The sequence below is a fragment of the Myotis yumanensis genome, unplaced genomic scaffold (genome assembly GCF_028538775.1).
Source record: "Myotis yumanensis isolate MYYU_CA2020_CCGP unplaced genomic scaffold, mMyoYum1.0.hap1 SCAF_7, whole genome shotgun sequence".
Lineage (NCBI taxonomy): Eukaryota > Metazoa > Chordata > Mammalia > Chiroptera > Vespertilionidae > Myotis > Myotis yumanensis.
The window spans coordinates 88,276,888-88,298,751 of record NW_027223758.1 but is presented as its reverse complement, the minus strand read 5'-3'; the positions used below and the strand labels follow the sequence as shown (position 1 = coordinate 88,298,751).

Genomic DNA, 21,864 nt, shown 5'->3' with positions numbered 1-21,864 from the left:
GTGCTGGCTGTGTGTACTCTTTCTTAGTGAGTGACTTGCTAGGATGGAATAGCACAAGGCTTAAAAAAAGACCTTGTCACATCAGGATTACTTTGAGAGCAAAGCTGTGGGAGTTGCCCTGCTGCTGACAAAAGGAAGTATTTGTTATGCCTGTCTGTCCATAGTATTTTTTCATAGTGACTTATTAACAAACACGTAAAGGGCAGATTGCACTGGTAAAATGTTCCTCGTTTGAGGTCATGTTAATTTTTTCAGGTCTACTTCAAGAAAACAGAAGAAATAGCACTTGTGAGTTAGTGGCTAATGAGTTCCTTAACCTCAAAAAATGGATGAACCCCTTCCTTAGTAGGAAAACCAGGTTTATACAGGTGTACACGGACTATGGAGAAGTAGAGCTCATTTCATTTTACACAAAACATGTCCTCTTGAAGCAGGGGTATAAAAATCCCTTTTTAGCTGTGTCATAACTGAAGTAATTGTGGGTTCTTTGTGAAGATGCCAGATCCCACCAAATTTACATGCTGTGTGTTGTTTGTCATGGCATGTGCTGTCTTTACTGTCTTCTTCTCTAACTCTTTCAAACTTTTACAGATTTCTAATGAGAGCTCTAATGAAATTTCATGTTAGGGTATTTCTAGGAAATCTTTTAATACTATAGCTACTGTGAATGGGATCTTTTTATAAATACATATGTTCTCATAGGTGTTTCTTAGTATAAGATTTGGATATAATTGCAACTAACCCATGTGTCATTGCTAAATCTACCCCTCATGCCTGCTCACAGATACGTGAGTACATACGATTTTCTATCCTGTGACCTGCTGTCAGCTTTACCTGCCAATGAAGGGATGGCCCACTGCTCTATGCCTTAGAGCACCTGCATGCTCTCCTAACTGGTTATCGGACTGTCACTATTGCCCTCTGCTTCAGTCCTCTCTCCCACAATTCATCCTGTGTTCTCGGGCTGCATCAACAATTTAATGTTTCTTATATTAGAACAGCCACACCAAGATTTGGTACAAGAAGTAAGGGACATATATTTATGTAAAAAATGGTAACAATTATCAGTAGTTATTTCTTGTCTGTGTAAAATATATACTTGGTGAAATAACTATTTAGGTGCTTTATACTTAAATATATATTTCTGTTTCATAGAGTTAAGGAAATTAAATAAGATTACATGTGAAAGCTTGTAAAATGTCTAGCATGTGGTATGCATCATAAATGTTAACTATTACTATATATTTTTACAACAATCTTGCTCAGGAGACATTGATATTTTCATTTTTCAGAAGCTCAGATAGATTAAATAAGTTGTCCATAGATATTCGTCCTCATATTCAATATGAACAGAACTCTGTAGAAAGAACTAATGACCTAAAGAAAACATTTAGTGTATGAATATGCATTTTCCACATTAATATTTATGTTAATACATGATTATAAGATACAGCTCTGTAGATTAAGAGGAAGATGGTTACAAGAGCAGTTTTCTCAAATGTTTATGTCACTGTGATGCATATGTGGAGTTCAAAACTAAAAAAATCATTATACTGATACTCCCACAGAATTGCAAATCAATTGCAGTTGTAAGTCATGCATTAGACAAGCCTAAGTAGAAAATATACCTATTACACAAGATGCATACAATGAACATTTTACTTGCTTTATTGTAATTTTTAAATGGCTTTTGAGTAATAAAAACTATTATTTCATTTTATAGCTACAGTGTGGCATTAAGGAATGTCAGGGTTCTGAATCTGTATGGATTCCTAAGAATATAACCTACTTATTTGAAAATATTCCAAGTTTTTCTAGAATTTTACAGATAATATAAAGAACACTTTTACTTCTTTATTAAAGTTATATGTAAGCAAAACTTTCTGAATGTACAATTTATGATATGAATTTTTTTCCTGTTCTATATAGAATAACATTTTCCAAGGTTTAATCTACTAATGACTTAGTCAGTCAGTTTTAAATAGGTTTCCTAAGCAAGGGTTCCAGGGACAATAGGAAAGTGAGGGTTAAAAGAACTAACAGGTTTCTTAAAATAGGATTTCTCAGAATTTTTAATATGCAAATGCAGCTTAAGTCTTTAAAAAGGAGATATGGCATGCATTGTACTATATATATGTATGTACATATCATATATATACTATATGTGTATATAGATCTCTATATTCAAATCTTTTCTCTCTACCCTAGGGTTTTTTAACCATAGCTCTATTGACATGTTTGGGATGGAAATCGTGTGTGTGTGTGTGTGTGTGTGTGTGTGTGTATTTCTCTGTGTGTGTGTGTGTGTGAGAGGGCTGCCCTGTGCATTGTAGGATTTTTACCATCATCCCTGGTCTCTACCCATCAGATACCAGGAGCACTGCACACAACCCCAACCCCAACCCTACCCAGATGTGATGAGCAAAAGTGTCTCCAGGCATTGCCAGATATCCACAGTACCCCCTGGGGAACAAAATAGCCTTCGGTGGAGAATCACAGATATTACTTACATATCTATAATAATAAAAGCGTAATATCTAAATTGACCAAATGGCCGAACAGCGGAACGACCGTTCGGACGACCTTCTGGACGAAGCCAGGGCTGCGAGGGCTGAGGCAGCCAGGGCTATGAAGGCCTACTCTTGCACAAATGTTGTGCATCAGGCCTCTAGTATATATATATATATATATTTATAAATATTACATATACAGTAGGTCCTTGGGTTACGTTGGAGATCCATTCCTATGGCATGACGTAATGCGATTTTTACCATAAGTCAGAACCCACCTACATAAGCACCTACGTCACTCACATGGAGCACATACACAGCAGTAATGAAGTGAAACAGGAAAAAATTTTAAAAGAAATATAACAATTCCTGACTTTTACTTGTGGTAAATAAATAATAAAAAACATAAAGCACATATGTACATATGTCGAAATGACGGAACTTTTTTTTTATATAAATAAATGGGAGATGGCAACATAACCATGAAATGACGACGTAACCCGAGGACTGTCTGTACTTACTTGTGTATACATCTATATATAAAAAATGCCAAGCGACTGGAACTCTGGAACAACCGAAACGAATGTAACTACTGGTTGCTATGAAGCACATTGCTGTGGCCCTGACTGGCCCCACCCAACTGCCTGCTGCCCCTCCCCCTGGTCGCCCCTGCCCCTGATTGGCCCCCCCACCTCGATCAGGGGTAGGGCCAGCAGGCCAACCAGCCACATCCCCTCCACCCAGCCAGCCCAGTCCAATGAGCCCCCATTGGGGCCGGCCCAGCCAGACCCTACCAATGCACGAATTCATGCGCCGGGCCTCTAGTGTGTGTGTGTATATATATAATATATCTCTATATGAAAAATTCACCTTGAATGTCTTTGATATGTCAGGGATCTCATCACACTCTATGCATCACTTTTAAGGTGTTGCTGTGTTAACATTAAAAAGCTTTTTGCTACATAACTCCAAAATTGCATAAAGAATATATAAGTCTACTATTCCCTCGAAACTGGTACTGACCTTTCTAAAGCATCAGCTAGAAATAAACATTGAGAGTTCCGACAATAGAAGGGAGACTCACTGAGGTGAAACAATATAGATGACCAGACACCTACTCCTGGCTCAGGGGTTACAAATGCTCTTCAGAGATCTCCTGAAAGTCTGTTCATCCAAGGATGGGGACAGAAGGCGATGAATGCAAGTTTATCAGTCTAGGAAGTGGGGCAACTCCTTTAGAACAAATGTGTGTGTGTGAGAGTGTGTGCGTGTGCACACACACCTATGTCCTAAGAAAGGGAGGCAGAGATGCTGACAGGATCTTTAAGTAGCTGTTGTTGGCAAAAAGTGTTTCAAAAATTATGGTTTTCCTAGCAAAGACATCGTTTTCTATTTACACTGACATAAGCACACAAAAATCACCACTCAAAGCCTAATTTGAATATATGCAAGATAATTAACAATACCATGAAAGACTTCCCTTCTCAGTCAGTCTCCCTCTACTTGGGTGACCTTATGACACACTCAATCTCAGCTGCATGCCTTACATTGGAGATGACAATTATAATAACAATAATAGAACATTTTCCAGGATTACTGAGGGAAATTACAGAGATAATGCTTGCAAATTGCATGGCACAGATACCTGGTCTACATAAGTGCTTGTTAAGCACTGGCTGACTCTGTAATAATTTGTATTCTCTTAGTGAGATTGCGCTGGGAACCGCAGTAGGCAAAGTTGAGCTTTACATGTGGTTTATAAAAGAATTAAAAATACATTTTAACTGGTCTTGGAAGAGACCTTGTTTTCAGCCAACAGAAGAGATCAACTTGCCTAGCTCACCTCCCTTTGCAGGCTTGAAGAACTTGAAGTAGCGATTATAACAAACACATGGGGATGTTACCAATATATTCACGGACTTTTTAAAAAGGAAGAAGATATAAAATACTTATTGGAAAGCTTTTGATGAAAATGGCTATTTTCACATAGAAGTCCAACCTGTTTTGAGACCTTTTTTTCTTTCCTCTTTAGTGTTATTTTAAATTTTGAGATCTGATAAGTTTTAGACTGAATTCTATCCTGTCATTACCCATGGACATGGCAAGAATTCTGCATAATCAGTTTTTGTTTCTTTCTGATTTTCAAAGGGGAAGACAGCCATCACTATAAATGTTAAAGGTGCAGGAAAATATCAAGAAGCACATTCTAAGGAGCAGACTTAATGTTATCACCAAAAGGGATAGGATAACATTCTAACACTCGAGGCACCTGTATACAAAATTGTGTTAACATTCTTATTTTCATATTTAATTTGTTTTACTCCTCTATTACAGTTTATTTGCTACTCTTGGTGTAAAAAAAAACCCATAGAAATATGAAAAATGTGTAGTTTGTAGAGAGAATAATACTCCCTAAGAAGCACAGTACTTAAAATATAATTATTTACCATGCTAAAAGGAATGCATGTTTGCAAGCATTGAAATTACTCTAAAATAGGAAAAAGATATACAAAAATTCCTAAAAGTGAGACCCATTTTATCTGGCAAGGGAGTAAGGGCGGAGCAGTGCTTTCGTGCGCCTAAAACAAAGCTGGTCAAAAGATTGGAACCATGGGGAACATTGCAATCTCAAGGAAATGGACTAAAATATTGAAGGGTTTTTGCAGGTTTGATGGCCAAATTCCACGGCGTAAGCGGTGCATTAGCCGCAGTGACATACGATCTCTCACTGACAGGGCTCCCAGCAGCAATAAGGCCTCTCTGTCCATCGCAGCAAATTGATCTGAGGTGACACGGACAAGGGCAGCCTGCACCTGATGACCTCACCGCTGAAGGGCGGAAATGAAAAATGAGGGGAAGCACAGATAAATCTTTGAAAGATCCCCTGAAACAGGTGCGCTGCAAGGGATCCATCGGAAGGCTCCCGCCAGCGAAACCCAGGCCCCTCGCACGCCCACTGTCTGTTCATCCGGGGGCCTCACTCCTTGGATCTTGAACCAAGATTTGCTTTCAGTCCACAATGACATGACGACAACTTTGTTCTTACCGTGCAAACACTATGTTAGCGATCTCTCTTCAAGGCTTGAATTTTTCATTATTCATACAGGTAGCTAACATATTTACTTGTCACCAAAGGATTCTATGCAAACCGATAACAAGTACCCATGATTTTTTTCTTTTCCTCCTGGTTAGAAAAAGAAATACAGCGGAGCAACTGCTTTTCTCCTCCTCAATTCCCAGCAACAAACAGAGCATGTTTAACCTCAATCACAATGTCAAATGCGTGAAGTGAACGGACAGAGGCTCCATGGACAGGCCGTTTGAGGACACTCTGATTTGGGTATAAAGAACTGTATTCTCTATTCTTCCCCAAACACATTTACCCATTGACCTGCCTTTATCCTGTTACTGCTTCAGTACAAATTCTTAAGAGAAACACACAGTCCCTTTCTCCCAATATACTGGGAAGCACGAACCTGCATGAGGCGCACAGGGGGCTTTACGGCGGCAGCCCAGGTGAATTTAATGGCTACTCACACTCACATGGTAGCCCTGTATTAAAGTAACCATGGATATATCTTTTTTATTCCTAATCAATTTTCTTCTGAGGTAAATCTTATTTTCCCGATGAGAAAACTAAAGTCAGAAAAGGTAAATTACTTGCCAAGATCCCTGAGCTGGTATCAGTGCAGTTTGTACTCCAGTCCTGGCCATCTGTCTTCCCAGTATTCCATAACAATGAGGGGCCAGTGTGGTGTGGAATCTAAAACTGCTAATTTATAGTACAGTAATATGGTATCAACAAGAAGACAAAGGATCCCTTAGAGTCTACTGGTTCTTATGGCTAGATTAACTGTTAAAATTATTATGTCTTGCCGGCTGGTGTGGCTCAGTGGTTGAGTTTCAACCTATGAACCAGGAAGTCACGGTTTGAATCCTGGTCAGGGCACTGGCTCAGATTGCAGGCTTGATCCCCGGGGGGGGGGGGGGGGGGGGGGGGGCGTGCAGGAGGCAGTTGATCAATGATACTGTCTCATCATTGATGTTTCTATCTCTCTCCCTCCCCCTTCCTCTCTGAAATCAATAAAAATATATTTTTTAAAAATAATCATGCCTCTATTTTTGAAATTTAAATTCTGGGAAGAAACAAAGATTAAAAAAAAAGAATTTTTCTGCTCCATGAGAGTCCGGAGAAGGATATCGAGGAGCGGGGTGCACCTAACACTCCAGTAAAGAAGCGTTCTTTCTCCTTTTCATTGTGGTATATTGTAGGTCTTCCTTTCCCACTTTCATTTTCACAGAATATACTAGAATTCCCAGTGATTTCCAGGAACCAAGAAGGCCAATTATTTCTCCAAGTTTCTAATTAGGCCCCATATTTCAAAGAAAATAGAAACCAAAAGTTGAAGCCCATACATCATGAGATGACTTAGAGATGCCTCATGGGACATTACCTATAGACAGAATTGAAATGAAAAGTCTATAAAATATGTAAATGTATGAAATATAAAAATTTGGTATTCCAGGTCATAATCATTTAAAGCAAAGTAGTATAAAATGGTGGATTAGAAACTATTTTTTTAAAATTTCCCTGAGTATCCTTTCAAAATCAAATTTCCAAGGCTTAACAAAATAGACCACAGAACTCTACAAAAAGAAAATATGCCATATGGTGGCATATACAGGACCATCATCAGAATCAAAACCCCATGGCTGACCACCTGTTAACTTTATATATTATATATGTCCAGTAAATCATTATTTTAAAAAAATTAAAAACCTACCTCTCTTTTATCTCTAATTGAAGCATTAAGTGATAACTGTCGATCATATTGGTAGAAATAATTGTCCTTCTCTGCTAGGAAATCCATCTGTAAATGCTGATACTCTTGAGCTAAACGTAGGTTTTCTACTAGGGAATCATCCTGTAGTTTCTAGAAGACAAACATATAGGCATATTTCATTAAAATCATTTTACCTTATTTTTGGATTTATATCATTTGAATTATCTAAAAGTATATTATATATTCCAGAAAAACAATAAAACCAAAAAGATGCTTCCCCTGACAACAATATGCTCCCTGGATTACATAGTTTTCCTTCATGACGCCTGTTTGTTGTTGTTGTTTCACATTGATTTAGCAGAGTCTGTCTACCTTTCCTTTCCCGCTCTTTTCTGGACTTCCTCCCATGATGCTTTAGGAAGGACCCAGTCCTGGAAGGCTCCACACAGTCTCCTAGCAACCTTCTTCCCACTTCCCACCCCTTTTTCCTTTCTTCAAGCTCCACTGCTCAAATAGGTTGAAGACAGTTGGGAGCTTAGAACCTTACATCCAAAAGTTTCAGAGTGGTGGCACTCCCAGAAGGAAAGAGGTAAAAAGCAGGGGCAAGGACTCAGCATTTAGAAGCATCCATAACAGCACAATGAGAGCCGTTATTTCTTACTAGTATTATTTAGCTGCATTAAAGGTTAAATCTCCTTCTGTATGCAGTTGAGAACTTTGTAACACACCTATGACTAAGTAAATATATTTCCAATCTAATATGAACCACTTAGAACTTTTGCAACATTACCTGATAGCAAATAGGGGCCGACCTCTTATTTTAAATTAGATGTATGAATTCTGTTTAACTGCTGATTCTTTTTTATATTTCTAGCACAGAAATTTTCTCTGGCTCCTTCAAAAAATATGGAGTTGTCAACAACCTTAAGTATTTTCAAACTTGTAATTTCTCTGATGGGAATATATTCTAAGCAAAAAGCTTTATCCATTACAACATTATTTATAGTAGCAGAAAGTTTTCAAAACACTTAAGCAGATTAATCATGATAATGATAATGATGATTAAATAACTAGATATGAAAATAACCATTGTGAAGCAATTAAAAATGTGATTGCCATTACATCAAACCTTTAGTATAAGTTATTATAAACATACTGTGGTATAAGAATGTGCATAGATAAAATGTAATTCAGCAGAAAACTGCCTGTACAAATATTTCTGTATTTACACACTTGAAGATTTATTAAGGTCAACAAACATATTTCTCATGAGAACCTGGTATCCGTATTGATCCCTAATGATCAATACTATGTCATAGCTGTTCTTCAAAAAAGCCAAAATGATGACCTGAGAACCATTTTAAATGTCCTTGTTCTAATTCTGGCACAGGAATTTAATGTTAAATTATTTTAAAAATGAAAATATTTACTTGATAGAAACTTCTATCTAGTAAACTTGACTAAATTCACATAGAGTTATCTTTCAGTAGGAGGACAAAGTATCTATGGTTATTTTTATTTGGTGCAAATACTTTCAAAAAGATAGTTACAATTCTCTTTGATATCTTAACACTAATATTAAAATCTAATCTTCAAGTGGTTAACTTGGAACTTTGATAAATGTTCTGGAGGCAGAAGAAGGAATCATGCTGAATTTGTTTATTTGTTGTTTGATTGAACATAATAAGCATATCTCTGATCCCTGCCATATTCTATTTCTCAATTACATTTCTTTCAAGCCTTAGATGGCTACTTTAAACATGGTATTTGAGAGGAATGCTACAAAAGTGGGAGGATTTGCATTAAGTTATTGAATGGCACTTAATTGTGGATATACTTGGTATTTTATCCTTTGCTCAACTGTGTAATCTGCAGTTTTACTTTCAAATAAATATACTTTCAATTTCTGTATCACACCATTCTGTTTTACATTCCATAATTAGAGTCAATATCAGGAAACTGAATTATGTAATTATGCCAATGAATCTTCAAAACATTTGCATATCAGTCATGATATTTTACATTACCATTTCCCAGTAACAGGTACATGAAAGGATTTGCCCATTCACCATCTATTCCTGAAAGCCAGTGACCTTCAGTTGTGCAATAAAGTTTCGGTTTTCTTCATTTTAAATAATGGCATTCTGCTGACACTAAAAGTGTTTTTTATGTTTAACTGTGGTTCCACCTCACAACTCTGACTGTTTTAATTTTAACCAACAGTATTATAACATGCAAATGAAACAAAGAGGGAATGATCATTATTGGTAGAAAATGTCCAGGAGAAATAATGCTACCACTACTAGAACTGAACATCTTATAAAATAATAACGGTAGAAAATATTTAATATGGGCACAAAAGTTGGGTTGGTGATATAATGAAAGGGTGAGAAGAAAGAAGAAACTAGTAAGAGAAGATGATGACTTTCATGGGCTTTCCAATTCAAACCCAGCTGAATCCTGTCTGTGTAACCCATCTATTTACGGTCTTAGCTAAACGTGAACTTAAAAATAACTTGTTTCTAAAACCATTAAGAAAAATTCTCTGTAGATTAAAATAACTGCACTGTGAGTTGATTTACAGTATTATTTCATCACTCGTTCATTTTCATTTCAGTTACTTATTCATAACTTTTCATTGAAAAGTTATATAATTACTATATGATGAGCTCTGAGATATAATGGTAAACCTCATAAATTTGACATCTTGTAGGAGAGATTTATATTAAAAAATCATAAAAATGTATAGTTATAAAATAAACATAAACCTTTTGCATTTATTAGATTTCCATATGTTTTAGATTCACCCCAAAAGGTCTAAATAAAATGACACCTCAAAGCCAGATTAATTGGTATTTATTCTAATTATTAACGATGATCAAGATGAGGAAACATTGGAAGTATGGCTTGATACAGAGAAGAGGCATGGTGAGTATCTGTGAATAGTTTACATGTTATCTAGGCTGAATGCAGCAGAATGACGCTGCCCACTGAGACCTACCGAGGTCCAGCCAGACACACTGACCCTGGAGGAAGTCTAAGTCTAGTAGAACTGTTTTCTTTTGTAAATTAAGATGGACTGATGGCAAGGAAGATTACAGGAAGAAAATAACTTGATCTAAACATTCTAGAAAGATGGTTATAATAATCCTATCTAATAAAAGACAAAGATGCTAATTGACCATACCTTCGCTATGCCCATCAGCCAACCAGAGTGATATGCAAATTAACCGCCAACAAAGATGGCGGCTAATTTGCATACTGCAGGCAGGGCGGGCCAGCGCGAGCCGCCATCCGGGCCCCTGTGTGCGGCCCTGGGTGGCGGGACCCCCATGTGCGGCCCTGGGTGGCGGGGCTTGGCGGTGCGATGGGTCGGAGGAAGCCCTATTCTTGCAGGAATCTTCCTGCAACAGGCCTCTAGTTAAAAATATTAGCACTGTACATGTAGGTGTAGAAAACCTGCATAGCTATTTACAAATACTTAAAATAGTCCTAGGGTCGAAGGCTAATTTATTAATGTGTCATCTATACCCTCAGTTACTCTTTTTTAAAATATATATATTTTTATTGATTTCAGAGAGGAAGGGAGAGATAGAAACATCAATGATGAGAGAGCATCATTGATCGGCTGCCTCCTGCACGCCCCCTACTGGGGATGGAGCCTGCAACTTGGGCATGTGTCCTTGATCAGGAATAAAACCCAGGACCCTTCAGTCTACAGGCTGATGCTGTATCCACTGAGCCAAACCCGCTAGCAGTGGTTTCCAACCTTCTGGCCCTTTAAATATAGTTCCTCATGTTGTGATCCAACCATAAAATTGTTTTCGTTGCTACTTCATAACTGTAATGTTGCTACTGTTATGAATCGTAATGTAAATATCTGATATGCAGGATGGTCTTAGGCGACCCCTGTGAAAGGGTCGTTCGACCGCCAGAGGGGTTGCGACCCACAGGTTAAGAACCGCTGCTCTAGGGCATACCCGCAGTTACTCTTAATTCAGGCAAATGGACCCAGTTTTCCAGGCAGAGGGCTAGCTAGGTCCCTCTTTCAATTATGTAGAGCAAGCATGTCAAACTCAAAGGCTAACATGCGCCAAATAAAGGAGGTATGCAGCCCGCAGGCTGTGAGTTTGACATGCGTGATGTAGAGTAAGAGAGGTTTTCTGCCCCAGTTTTAATTGTAACTGTCCTATCCTTACAGGGTTTGTATGGTGCCTCAGAGAATCCTTTCTGAAGCTCTCTGTGCCACACCCCAGTTCTTGGTTGTAACAGGTTACTACCGACAGCTCCTCTCTCTGAGCCCTGCATCTCCTCGGCTCTGCCGCCGAGTCCCTGTTGGTACAGGACTGCATCTCACTCCCTTTAGTCCCATGGATGGAAAGGACTGACTTCCTACCACAGAGATCTGGGTTACTGGTACTTAATGATCAGTTTTATTCTACAGCATCCTCACATTTAGCATTTCGTTCCTTAGTTATTTGTTCACTGAATCATTTGTTCAGCAGACACTTAGTACATTTACTCTATGGGTCCAGCTCTGTGACTATGCCAGGGATTTTTTTAAAAGGGTAAAATGTGACCCCTGCTCACCAGGGATTGCAGGCTAGTGGAGGGGGAGGCAGAAGGGTAAATGAGTCTTGCCTGGCTAGTGTTGCTCAGTGGTTGAGCATCGACCCAGGAATCAAGAGGTCACCATTCGATTCCCAGTGAGCGCACATGCCCCAGTTGTGGGCTCGATCCCCAGTTGAAGGCATGCAGGAGGCAGCTGATGGATGGTGTTTCTCTCTCATTGATGTTTCTGTCTGTCTATCCCTCTCCCTTGCTCTCTTTCTAAAAACCAATAAAAACTTGTTTGTTTTTTTTAAAAAAAGGGTAAATAAGTCTATCCCAGGACTCTTTTGAAGTATCTCCAATCGGTTCTACCAGGTGGAACTGATTCTACCAGGTGGCCAGCAGGTCAGGAAAGGCTTCATAGCAGAAAAACTCAGTGACCTGAGTCTCAGAAGAGCCATCTGACTCAGCAGGAATAAAAGCTGCCCTGCCTCACAGGCCGGTATATAGCAGCACAGCAGGGTGAGTCAGTGGAGAGATAGTTATAATTAAAATAGTAGCACTGTACACATATGTGTAGAAAATGTTCCCTTGGCTCCTTTAGGACTATTCGATTGTTACCTGTGACTCCTGCATCAGATTTTCATAGATGGACTGTATGGCTATAATATTACTAGTAGTGGAAACAATAAAGTGTCCCCATATATGTAGTATCCCACCGCTGCCCAGCATCATAATACTACTTCACTCCCAGCCCCCATGTTTCAGGGGCATGCGATCCTGTACATATGCTCACCCGGGACACACTGATGTCATCTATTGAATCTCCCCAGGCCCCACACAGGCCTCTAGCACATTTCTGCCAGTTCGGGGTACCGTGTTGATAGTTTTGCATTGATGTTATTAAAGAGGATTCGGAGAATGTGCATGGGGTAGATTTTAGGATAAACGAGACATGGTGACTCCAAGTGCCTTCATTAGCATGTCGCTTCGAAAGCATGCTTTGTGATTCATGGGAATGAGCACAGTGAACACAAACGCTGAAACGCATGCCGCTTCCCTAACAAACAGGGAGAAAACATGCAGTGTATCAAGGGCATCGCCAACTGTGTGCACAGAGGTGCTGTGGGATTGCTGCTCCCTTAAAATCTATACACCAATTACTACAGAAACGAGGGCTCTCCCCTGTGTTCCCAAGGAGCCAGTCTGTGAGAATGATATGTGTCGATACCCTGAAGCCTCAGAGGAGCAAGTAACTGTTTTAACTCTCCCAGGACCCCCTTCTTTGTCTGTGCTGCCATGGAAACCAGTCTCCTGTCCAACATGAGTTGTCCGGTAATTAGTCTTGAACATTCTTGATTTTGAAGTGAACAAATCAGTCTTCTGCATCAACATTGTGACATGCCTCAAACTCTCTCTAGGATTGTGTTTGACAAAATCCTCTCTGGTTCGCCTAGTTATTAAAAAAAATACTTATTGAGCAACTTATATACACAGAGCGCTCTGGGAGACACCGAGAGAGGTCAAACAGCACGTTTAAGCCTCTGCTGGATGAAAGCGGCCACGCTTCAGCTGACCGTTAAACCTGCTGCCAGAGTCCAGAGCGAGACTCCTTAGCTACCCCTCTCCAGTGCCCGGGTCCGACTCCACACAGGACCCCTTACCTCAGATGCCTGACGGGTTTACACATTTAGCTACTGCTGATTTACTCAAAAATTTACCAATGGACGCTATGGCATTGCCTCTCAGAACTGAGAAAGGTTTACTGGGTATTTACAAATACTTTGTATGAACCCTGTTTGTTCCTATTTTTTACTCTGTTCCATGTATATATTTGACCAGGAATTATTGATAGCTGCATGAAAAAATACACAATTTCAGGGCGGAAGGAGCTAGCAATCAGATAAGAGAACTGAGGCATTCACAAAGCTAACTACATCAGAACACATGCTACATGACAACCGGTGAAAGACATATCCGAATAAGAATTGTAGTTCCATGAGAGATCAGTTCTAGTGAGAGTGATGAGCACAGGTCCCAGGCAGAGTTCATGTGTGAGCAGATGCTGAAGGTATTTCATGTACAGGCCCTGCGTGTGTTCTTGGCAAGGACTACCTGGCCTAGAACGCAGAAGCTTGTGAAATAGGTCAGAGCACCTGGTTAAGGTGGGGGTGGTTCATAGACAAGGAACCATTACCTCCAGGCCGACTGCAGCATTTCTCCTTTAAGTGCTCGATGCTTTAGGAAACAGTATACAAATGCCACTTATCTTAGCTATTAAATTTGTATTTGATAGTTTCTTTCAATATAATTGTATGTCCCCTCTAAGTATCCAGTATAACTGATTAGAGAAACATATAAGGAGATTAAAATCAGTGCATGTAACCTACAGTCCCAATAAATTCATTCCTCCAAGTTAAAATCTCTAACTTAAAAAAAAAAATCTCTAACTTAGCCCTGGCTGGGCGGCTCGGTTGGTTGGAACGCCGTCCTGTATACTAAAAAGCTTGCAGGTTCGATCCCAGGTTGGGGTGCATAAGGGAGGCAACTGATTGATGGTTCTCTCTCACATGGATGTTTTTTTTTCTTTATTCTCTCTTTCTTCGACTCTCTCTAAAAATCAATAAAAAAAACATATCCCCCAGTGAGGATTAAAAATAATATATAGATAGGGTGCCCTAAAAATGTATACACACTCTTTGAATAATTATAAAGGCAGTGTTTATTAAAATACATTTCATTTTCAAAATTGAGCTATCAGCTGTTAACTCGTGTACACATTTTTGGTATACCCTGTACACATAAAATAAATTGTTAAACTACGTGTACATTCTAAATGATAGGCACTGTAATAATTCCCCTAAAGGTATTTATTAAAGAAACTTTCCATTTTAATCCTGAGTATGTATTTGAGTTAAATCGTGTATCCCCTAATACTGCTTAAGATCAAAAATTAAAAGGTACTTGCATATTCTTTCCTTTTTAAGTATTCCCATGCATTATCAGAATTTAACTATAGTGTCCACTGGTCAATAGGTTAAAATGTGGTTTTCAAGTACGCTACTCTTTTCACCATTTCATGTGGCAAACGGAACCATCTCCTCTTCGCGTGCACGTCCTGGCTGGAATGGTTTAAAATTTCGAAGGTTTCCTATTTACTCACATTTTAATGATATACATTTCTACTTCACTGGTGGAGAAGGCTGATCAGTCACGGAAAGGTCAGTTAACACTAAATAGACCCTTTCCTTATGTAATTACAAAGAATCGTATCTTGTGCTGATGGCACTGTGCAGGGAGTGGGTGATGCAGAGAATTAATCCGCCGCCTGGCCGGCCCATGGGATAGAGATTCCAACACAATAACCACAACTTATTCTAATTATGCTGCTTTAAAGGTCATCAGCAGAAGGAGTTAAGGAATGATCAACTAACTTTATCGTAAAGTATGAATGTGCTACATAAATGCAGAGACTCAGAACTGTGCCTGGAAACTGCATTACAGATGAGGAAAAAACGGACCTAAATGGTCCCAGAATATATGTATGTTGTGGCATGAATTAAGTAAGCTCGTTGAAAATGAAAATATATGATATTTGTGACTTCCTATTGATGTGGTCAGGCAACCTAATCTCACCTTATGTTTGTAGACACTGCTTAATCTTGAAAATATTTTTTAAGTTTAATGCCAATTTCATTGCCACATTCATGTTATACCAGAATTTAAATATTTCTTTACAAAAACCATTTGTTATAAAATAGTGTTTGCTGATTATATTACACGCAAATACTAGAGGGGCCCACGAAGTAGAAAGTCAAAGCCCCTCTTGACAATAGCAACCATTTTTATGCCCCAGAGAGAGTATTAACAATTTGGTGTAGGCCCATAAGGAATAGAAATTTTAAAAACTGGAGGTCAGAAAAGTCAGTTTTTTGTTCAATACCATACAGGAAGAAAGCCGTATGAAGGCTGGAGACAGTCTTAACATCAGTCTAATACCCTTTTTGGGAGTATAACACATCCTAATCTTGGATGTGAATTACTGTGTTAAGACTTCTGACTGATATGTACTAGTATGAATGCTCTAATTTCTAAATATTCTATAGAGTTACATCAATCTTTCAAAATAAACTGGATGCTCACAGAGAAAAAAGTTCTTCAAATTAAAAAAAAAAAAAAGTCCCAGTGTGTTTTCCTTGGGGTGAAGAGCCAGGAAACATTAGGCTTATTGTCACAGAGGGGCCAGATGTCAGTACAGGAAATAATTTTCAGTCTAACAAGATATCCTATGCATAGAATTATTATTCATGCTTTCTCTTTTTGCTCCTTTCAGTGAGATATGGAGTCAGATATTCCTCTTTCTAAGAAATCAAGATACAGATATCTCTAGTTACCTGATGTTGTTTTTCACCTTAGGGCACCATCCAAACCTGATAAAATAGCTTAAGTGAAAATAGGATTTAAAATACCTCAGGCAGAGGACATACAAATGGCCAACTGACACATGAAAAGCTCAACTTCACTACCACCAGGGAAATGCAATCAAGACCACCACAAGACATCATCTCACACCTGTCAGAAAGGCCATTATTAAATGGACGAGAGGTAACAAGTGTGTTGAGGATGTGGAGGAAAAGGACCCTCATCACTGTTGATGGGAGTGTAAACTGATGCAGCCTCTATGGGAAATAATACAGGGTTCCTGAAGAAACTAAAAATAGAACTTCCATGGACGCAGACATTCTCTTTCTGGGTATTTATCCAAAGAGGAAAAACACACACACTAATCTAAAAAGACATATGCACCTGTAATTCACTGCAGCATTATTTACAACTGCCAAGACATTGTAAGCAATCTCAGTGTCCATCCGCAGATGTTGGACAAACAAGAGTGGTTCATATAGACCATGGAATATTACTCAGCCATCAGAAGTGAAATCTGGACACGGATGGGTCTAGAGGGCAAAATACTAAGTGAATGAACTAAGTCAGACAGAGAAAGCATAGATACAGAGAACAAAGTGATGGTTGCCAGAGGGGTGGGATGGGGGATGAGCAGAAAAGGGGAAGGAGAATAAGAAACAAACTTAAAAAAAAAAGTGTATAAGTCATGAGGATGTAATTTACAACCTAGGGAATAGAGTCAGAAACATCATAATAACCATGTACATGATCAATAGTTATTAGACATTGTGGTGATCACTTTGTAAGGTGTATAAATGTTGAATCACTATGTTGTACACCTGAAACTAATACAATCCTGTATGTCAACTATAATTAAAAATACATTTTAAATAGAATAAAATATCTAAGGCCATTTTCTATAGATACTGATCTTGAGATGTATCTACGCCCCCAAATAGCTTAATCCCAATATGAAAAAAATCATATTCTAGAAGCTGGGATCATCCCAGCTTGCTGCCTATTTTATACTGGGAATATCTATACTAATATAAGGGTAATATGCTAATTAGACTGGGTCAACCAGACATCTTCTGGACGTCCGACTTCCTTCTGGACAGTTAGGGGGTAACCAGGCCGGCAAGAGGGCAGTTAGGGAGAGACCAGGCCAACAGGGGACTGGGCCTAAACCAGGAGTTGGACACCCCCCGAGGGGTCCCAGATTGGAGAGGGTGCAGGCCTGGCTGAGGGACATCCCCGCCACCCGTGCACGAATTTCGTGCACTAGGCCTCTAGTGTATTAATATGTGGTGAAAAGTGTAAGTATTAATATTTTCAACTTTTCTTTGAAAACAGGCACTAGGTAAGCCTCAGTGGTATAATTCCATACAATGTATATCTCTGTCACTGCAATCAGCATGATGTATTAATATTCATGTTTTATTAACATTAATTTCCACCTTTTGTGACCTTTGTGTCTTATTAATATTTTTGCCCCTGTGTGTGGGACAAAGTCGCCTCTCAGTAACTATTATTGAACAAATGAACAGGTGAGTGAAACTGGATAATATTCATGCCTGTTGAACGCACAGCTACCTCCACAGAGAAAATGGGTGCGTTGGACAATAATGATTTTTATTTTCATCAGAGTATCTCCTTCTGAAGGGGTGTGCTAAAGCGAGTGGACATTTCAGAGTATTACACAGGGGTGGCATTTTATAGGGTTTTGTTTATTCTGTAGAGAAACATTTCACAATTACAGGAATTTATCCATTTACATGTTTACTGAGGAAAATAATAAGGTTTCCAGTTCTTTAAATCCTAGTTTGTAAAAGCAGTTCACTGTATAATCTCTCTGTGTTGCATTCCAGTTTACTTGTAGGTTTCCTTGGAAGACTAACAGAAATCTAAGCTACCTGCTTTGCTGCCTTTCTACACGTTGCTAAGCTGTGTTCTTACAACTCAGGAGATTAAAATTAAAAAAAAAATAGTAAGACAGTCTCACATGAAATAACTAGCTGATTTTTAAAAATTACAGAGGCTCTTCAGGGTTGCAGATGGATAGGAACACTTTAAGAAAAAGGAAAGGATGTAAGAATACAAAAGCAGCATTCAAATAGTCTTATCCCAGAAACTTCTGAACAAAGCAATCCTACATTACCTGCCTATTTCGGTGACTTATATATGAAGAAGTGATACACGCTTTAAATAGAAACCACACTTTATACATCATTCTCTTCAGAGGAGACCGGCAATGCTACTCAGTGTCCTGGGATTCAGCCCTTCTTTGGGCCAGGTTTCATTCCCTACCTCCTGTGCCATGGTCAATGTCAGACCAATTTCTCTTCCTTCTGAAAGTTTCTTTTATTTCTGTCCAAAAAAAAAAAGAAAAGAAAAAGAAAAAAAGAAAAGAAGGGAGACTGAGCCGCTGGAACCAAATCCTACATCCACTCCAGGAACTTCAATGTAGTCAAATGTCTACCTTCCTTTGACCTCAGAGTAACATTTGGCCCGAGAACAGCCATCACGTGGAATCCTGTTCAGATGCTGTTGGGTGTGGAAATTTGGACCCTCTTAAAAGGAGAGACTCATGAGCTTGATTTTGAATAAAATAATATTCATGGAAGCTATCTGAAGTCCACGTAGGCCATCCATTTTTCCAGACCCTCGTGTTCAAATTAGCCCTTCAGAAGGCATGCCCTGGGGGCTTCTCGTGGCTAACCGTTGGCGCTCTCATCCCGGAAACCTGTGAATATGCTACTCTTCATGGCAAAGGGGGCCTTGAGATGGGACTAAGGACACAGATCTTGAGATGAAGAGAGTTTTCTGATCATCTCGTTGGGATTATCTAATCACGTGGATTCTTGAAAGTGAAGAATCTTCCCAGGCTGAAGTTCAGAGGAAGAAAGGAAGCAGCAGAAGTAAACTGAAGCGCAGACCCATTTCCTCCTCTCCCTTTGGAGACCGACAGAGGCTGCAGGCCAAGGAATGCAGATGGTCTCCGGAAGGTGCAAAGAGGCTACCAGCTGGCAGGAGAACAGGAACCTGACTCTCACCACAATTCAGAACGAGCAAGGAAGCAGGCACCTTCCTCAAGTCTCCAAAAAGGAACACAGCCCTCCCAACAACTTGATTTGAACCCAGTGAGACTCACATGACTTCTGACATTCAGGGCTGGACTATAATAACTTAGTATTAGTTTAAGTCTCTAAGTTTGCAGTAATTTATTATGGTAGTGATATGAAACTACTAAGGTGATCCAAGTATTGTGTGAGCTAGTAGATTTAGAAAAAATAATGTTTCATAAAAACTAGTAGTTTAATGGTGGAAAATCAAGCATTACAGCTTCTTTGAAACAAGTTCATTAATAAGCGAATTTAAAAAAACTTCAATAACTCATTCATTTTGTATGAAACATTTGTTTTCTATTAGTATGTGAAGTAACTTGTAGCATGTCAATAAACACTGAAAAATCAATTCTAACATGATACAAACTATGCCATTGGCCCCTAGCTAAATCACTGCTTATGTTAACAGTGATAGATAAACTATCATCTCTAATTCAAAATAATTTTTTCATCCACTTGACTATTCATCGATTATATTTTATAGTGCTAAAATTAAAATTAGTGAAAAATTTTAAGTAAAACTTTCTCCAGTTAATAATAATTAACTTCTTTGCTGATTAGCTGACCATGCAAATGTTTTTACAAAAGTGCTTTCATGTTTTGAAAAATTGTTGGAATTAGTAAAAATTTAACATGCAGTCTTTAAAAAAAAACCAACCCAACCACCAAAAAACCCTTCTATTAGAGATATTGTTTCTTCTAGGGAAATTATCCAAGACAAAAACAAATCAGCAAATCAATCACCCCTGCCTGCTCTCAAGGCCTTGTTTTTCCTTTCCTGCTGCGGTTCTGGGCGTGTTTCTGCACGCTTGCTCCTGAGCTGTCAGCTGGTGGGCTTGTAGCGCAGTAATGTATTTGTTCTTCCTTAGTCGTAGCCGGGTCCAGCCTGCCCGCTCTTCCCAAGTCAGATGTAGTTACTACAAGTACAATTCAAGTACGGTGACTGATGCAAAACCCAAAATATATGGACAGGCTAAGAAACTGTTGGGTGAAGAATTCTTTAAACTTTCAGAAATGGTAACCAACTATGACAAATGTACTTATAAACAAATTGCTGGGCTTCTGAGATAATCACACAGCTTTGTCTATGTACATAATGCAAGGAGCATAAACTTGCCAAAACTGCTCTTTTAATCCAGAATATATATTCAGTACTCACTTTACTCTGTTTTATGAAGAAATGCAAAAATTTTGCAATTTGTATACATCCTTTATAAAAGGTTGCTATACGTAGTTATAAGAATTGATAATTTTTTTGTAACTAAATAGCCTTACAAAACCACCGAGATAAAAATATGGAAGAAAATCACCCAGAAGCTTCCCTCATGCCCATTTGCTGTCAGTAAGGAATCACACCCCCGACACACAGGCTTTGTTGGTACTGATTTGCATATAATTATAATCCCACAGTATTCTCTTTTTTGAGAAAAAAAGTTTCAATTACAGTTGACTTACAATATTATATTTAGTTTCAGGTACACAACATAGTGAATAGACATTTATATAACGTGAAATTTTTGGTAGATATACTAGTATACCTAAGTATTTGATGTTTGGTTATTCATTTATAAATAGTATCCATTTTAATATTTTCTTTTCTTTTTTAAAAATATATTTTATTGATTTTCCACAGAGAGGAAGGGAGAGAGATAGTCAGAAACATCAATGAGAGAGAAACATCCATCAGCTGCCTCCTGCACACCAGCTACTGGGGATGTGCCCGCAACCAAGGCACATGCCCTTGACAGGAATCGAACCTGGGACCCTTCAGTCCGCAGGCCGACGCTCTCTCCACTGAGCCAAACCGGTCAGGGCTCTTTTCTTTTTTAAAAAAATATGTTTTTATTTATTTCAGACAGAGGAAGGGAGAGGGAGAGAGGGATAGAAACATCAATGATGAGAGAGAATCATCAATAAGCTGCCTCCTACATTCCCCACACTGGGGATCGAGCCTTCAACTCAGGCATCTGACCTGACCAGAAATAAAACCACCGTGACCTCCCAGTTCATAGGTTGATGCTCAACCATTGAGCCATGCTGGCCCTGCAAGATTTTTATTTTCTAGTTATTTGTGGCTAGTGCATGGAAATATATTATATTTTTATTTATTTTCTATCCACTGACTTCCCCAAATTCATGAATTTTAGCAGTTTATCTGTGGAATCCTTTGAACTTCCTATGTGCAAATAATATTTTCAAATAATTGTAGCTTCTAAAATCATCTTTCATCATGTTAAGTGAATTATTTTATATTTCTAGTTTGCTGAGAATAATCATGAATGGCTTTTAAATTTCACAAACTATTTTTATTTTCTATTTTAAATTTCTATATCTATTGAGACTAAAATTTGATCATGTTCTTCCTTCCTTTGTTAATGTGATAGACTGTCTTTATTAAATTTCTTAAGGCTAGAAATTGTTTGCTTTGATTTGGGGCAAGTCAAACATCCCCCTAACCATTTTTTTGCATGGTTTGATAGCCCATTTCTT

At 38.6% G+C, this 21,864-nt stretch overlaps 1 protein-coding gene across 1 annotated transcript in view; it reads right to left on the bottom strand.

Annotated features, from left to right (window-relative positions):
• The window catches only part of CCDC178 (coiled-coil domain containing 178), a 231,522-nt gene that overhangs the window by 73,063 nt on the left and 136,595 nt on the right, over positions 1–21,864 (bottom strand). The window contains exon 19 of the mRNA XM_070419519.1: positions 7,295–7,444. Coding sequence (XP_070275620.1) covers positions 7,295–7,444 — 150 coding nt within the window. The remainder of the gene's footprint in view (positions 1–7,294; positions 7,445–21,864) is intronic.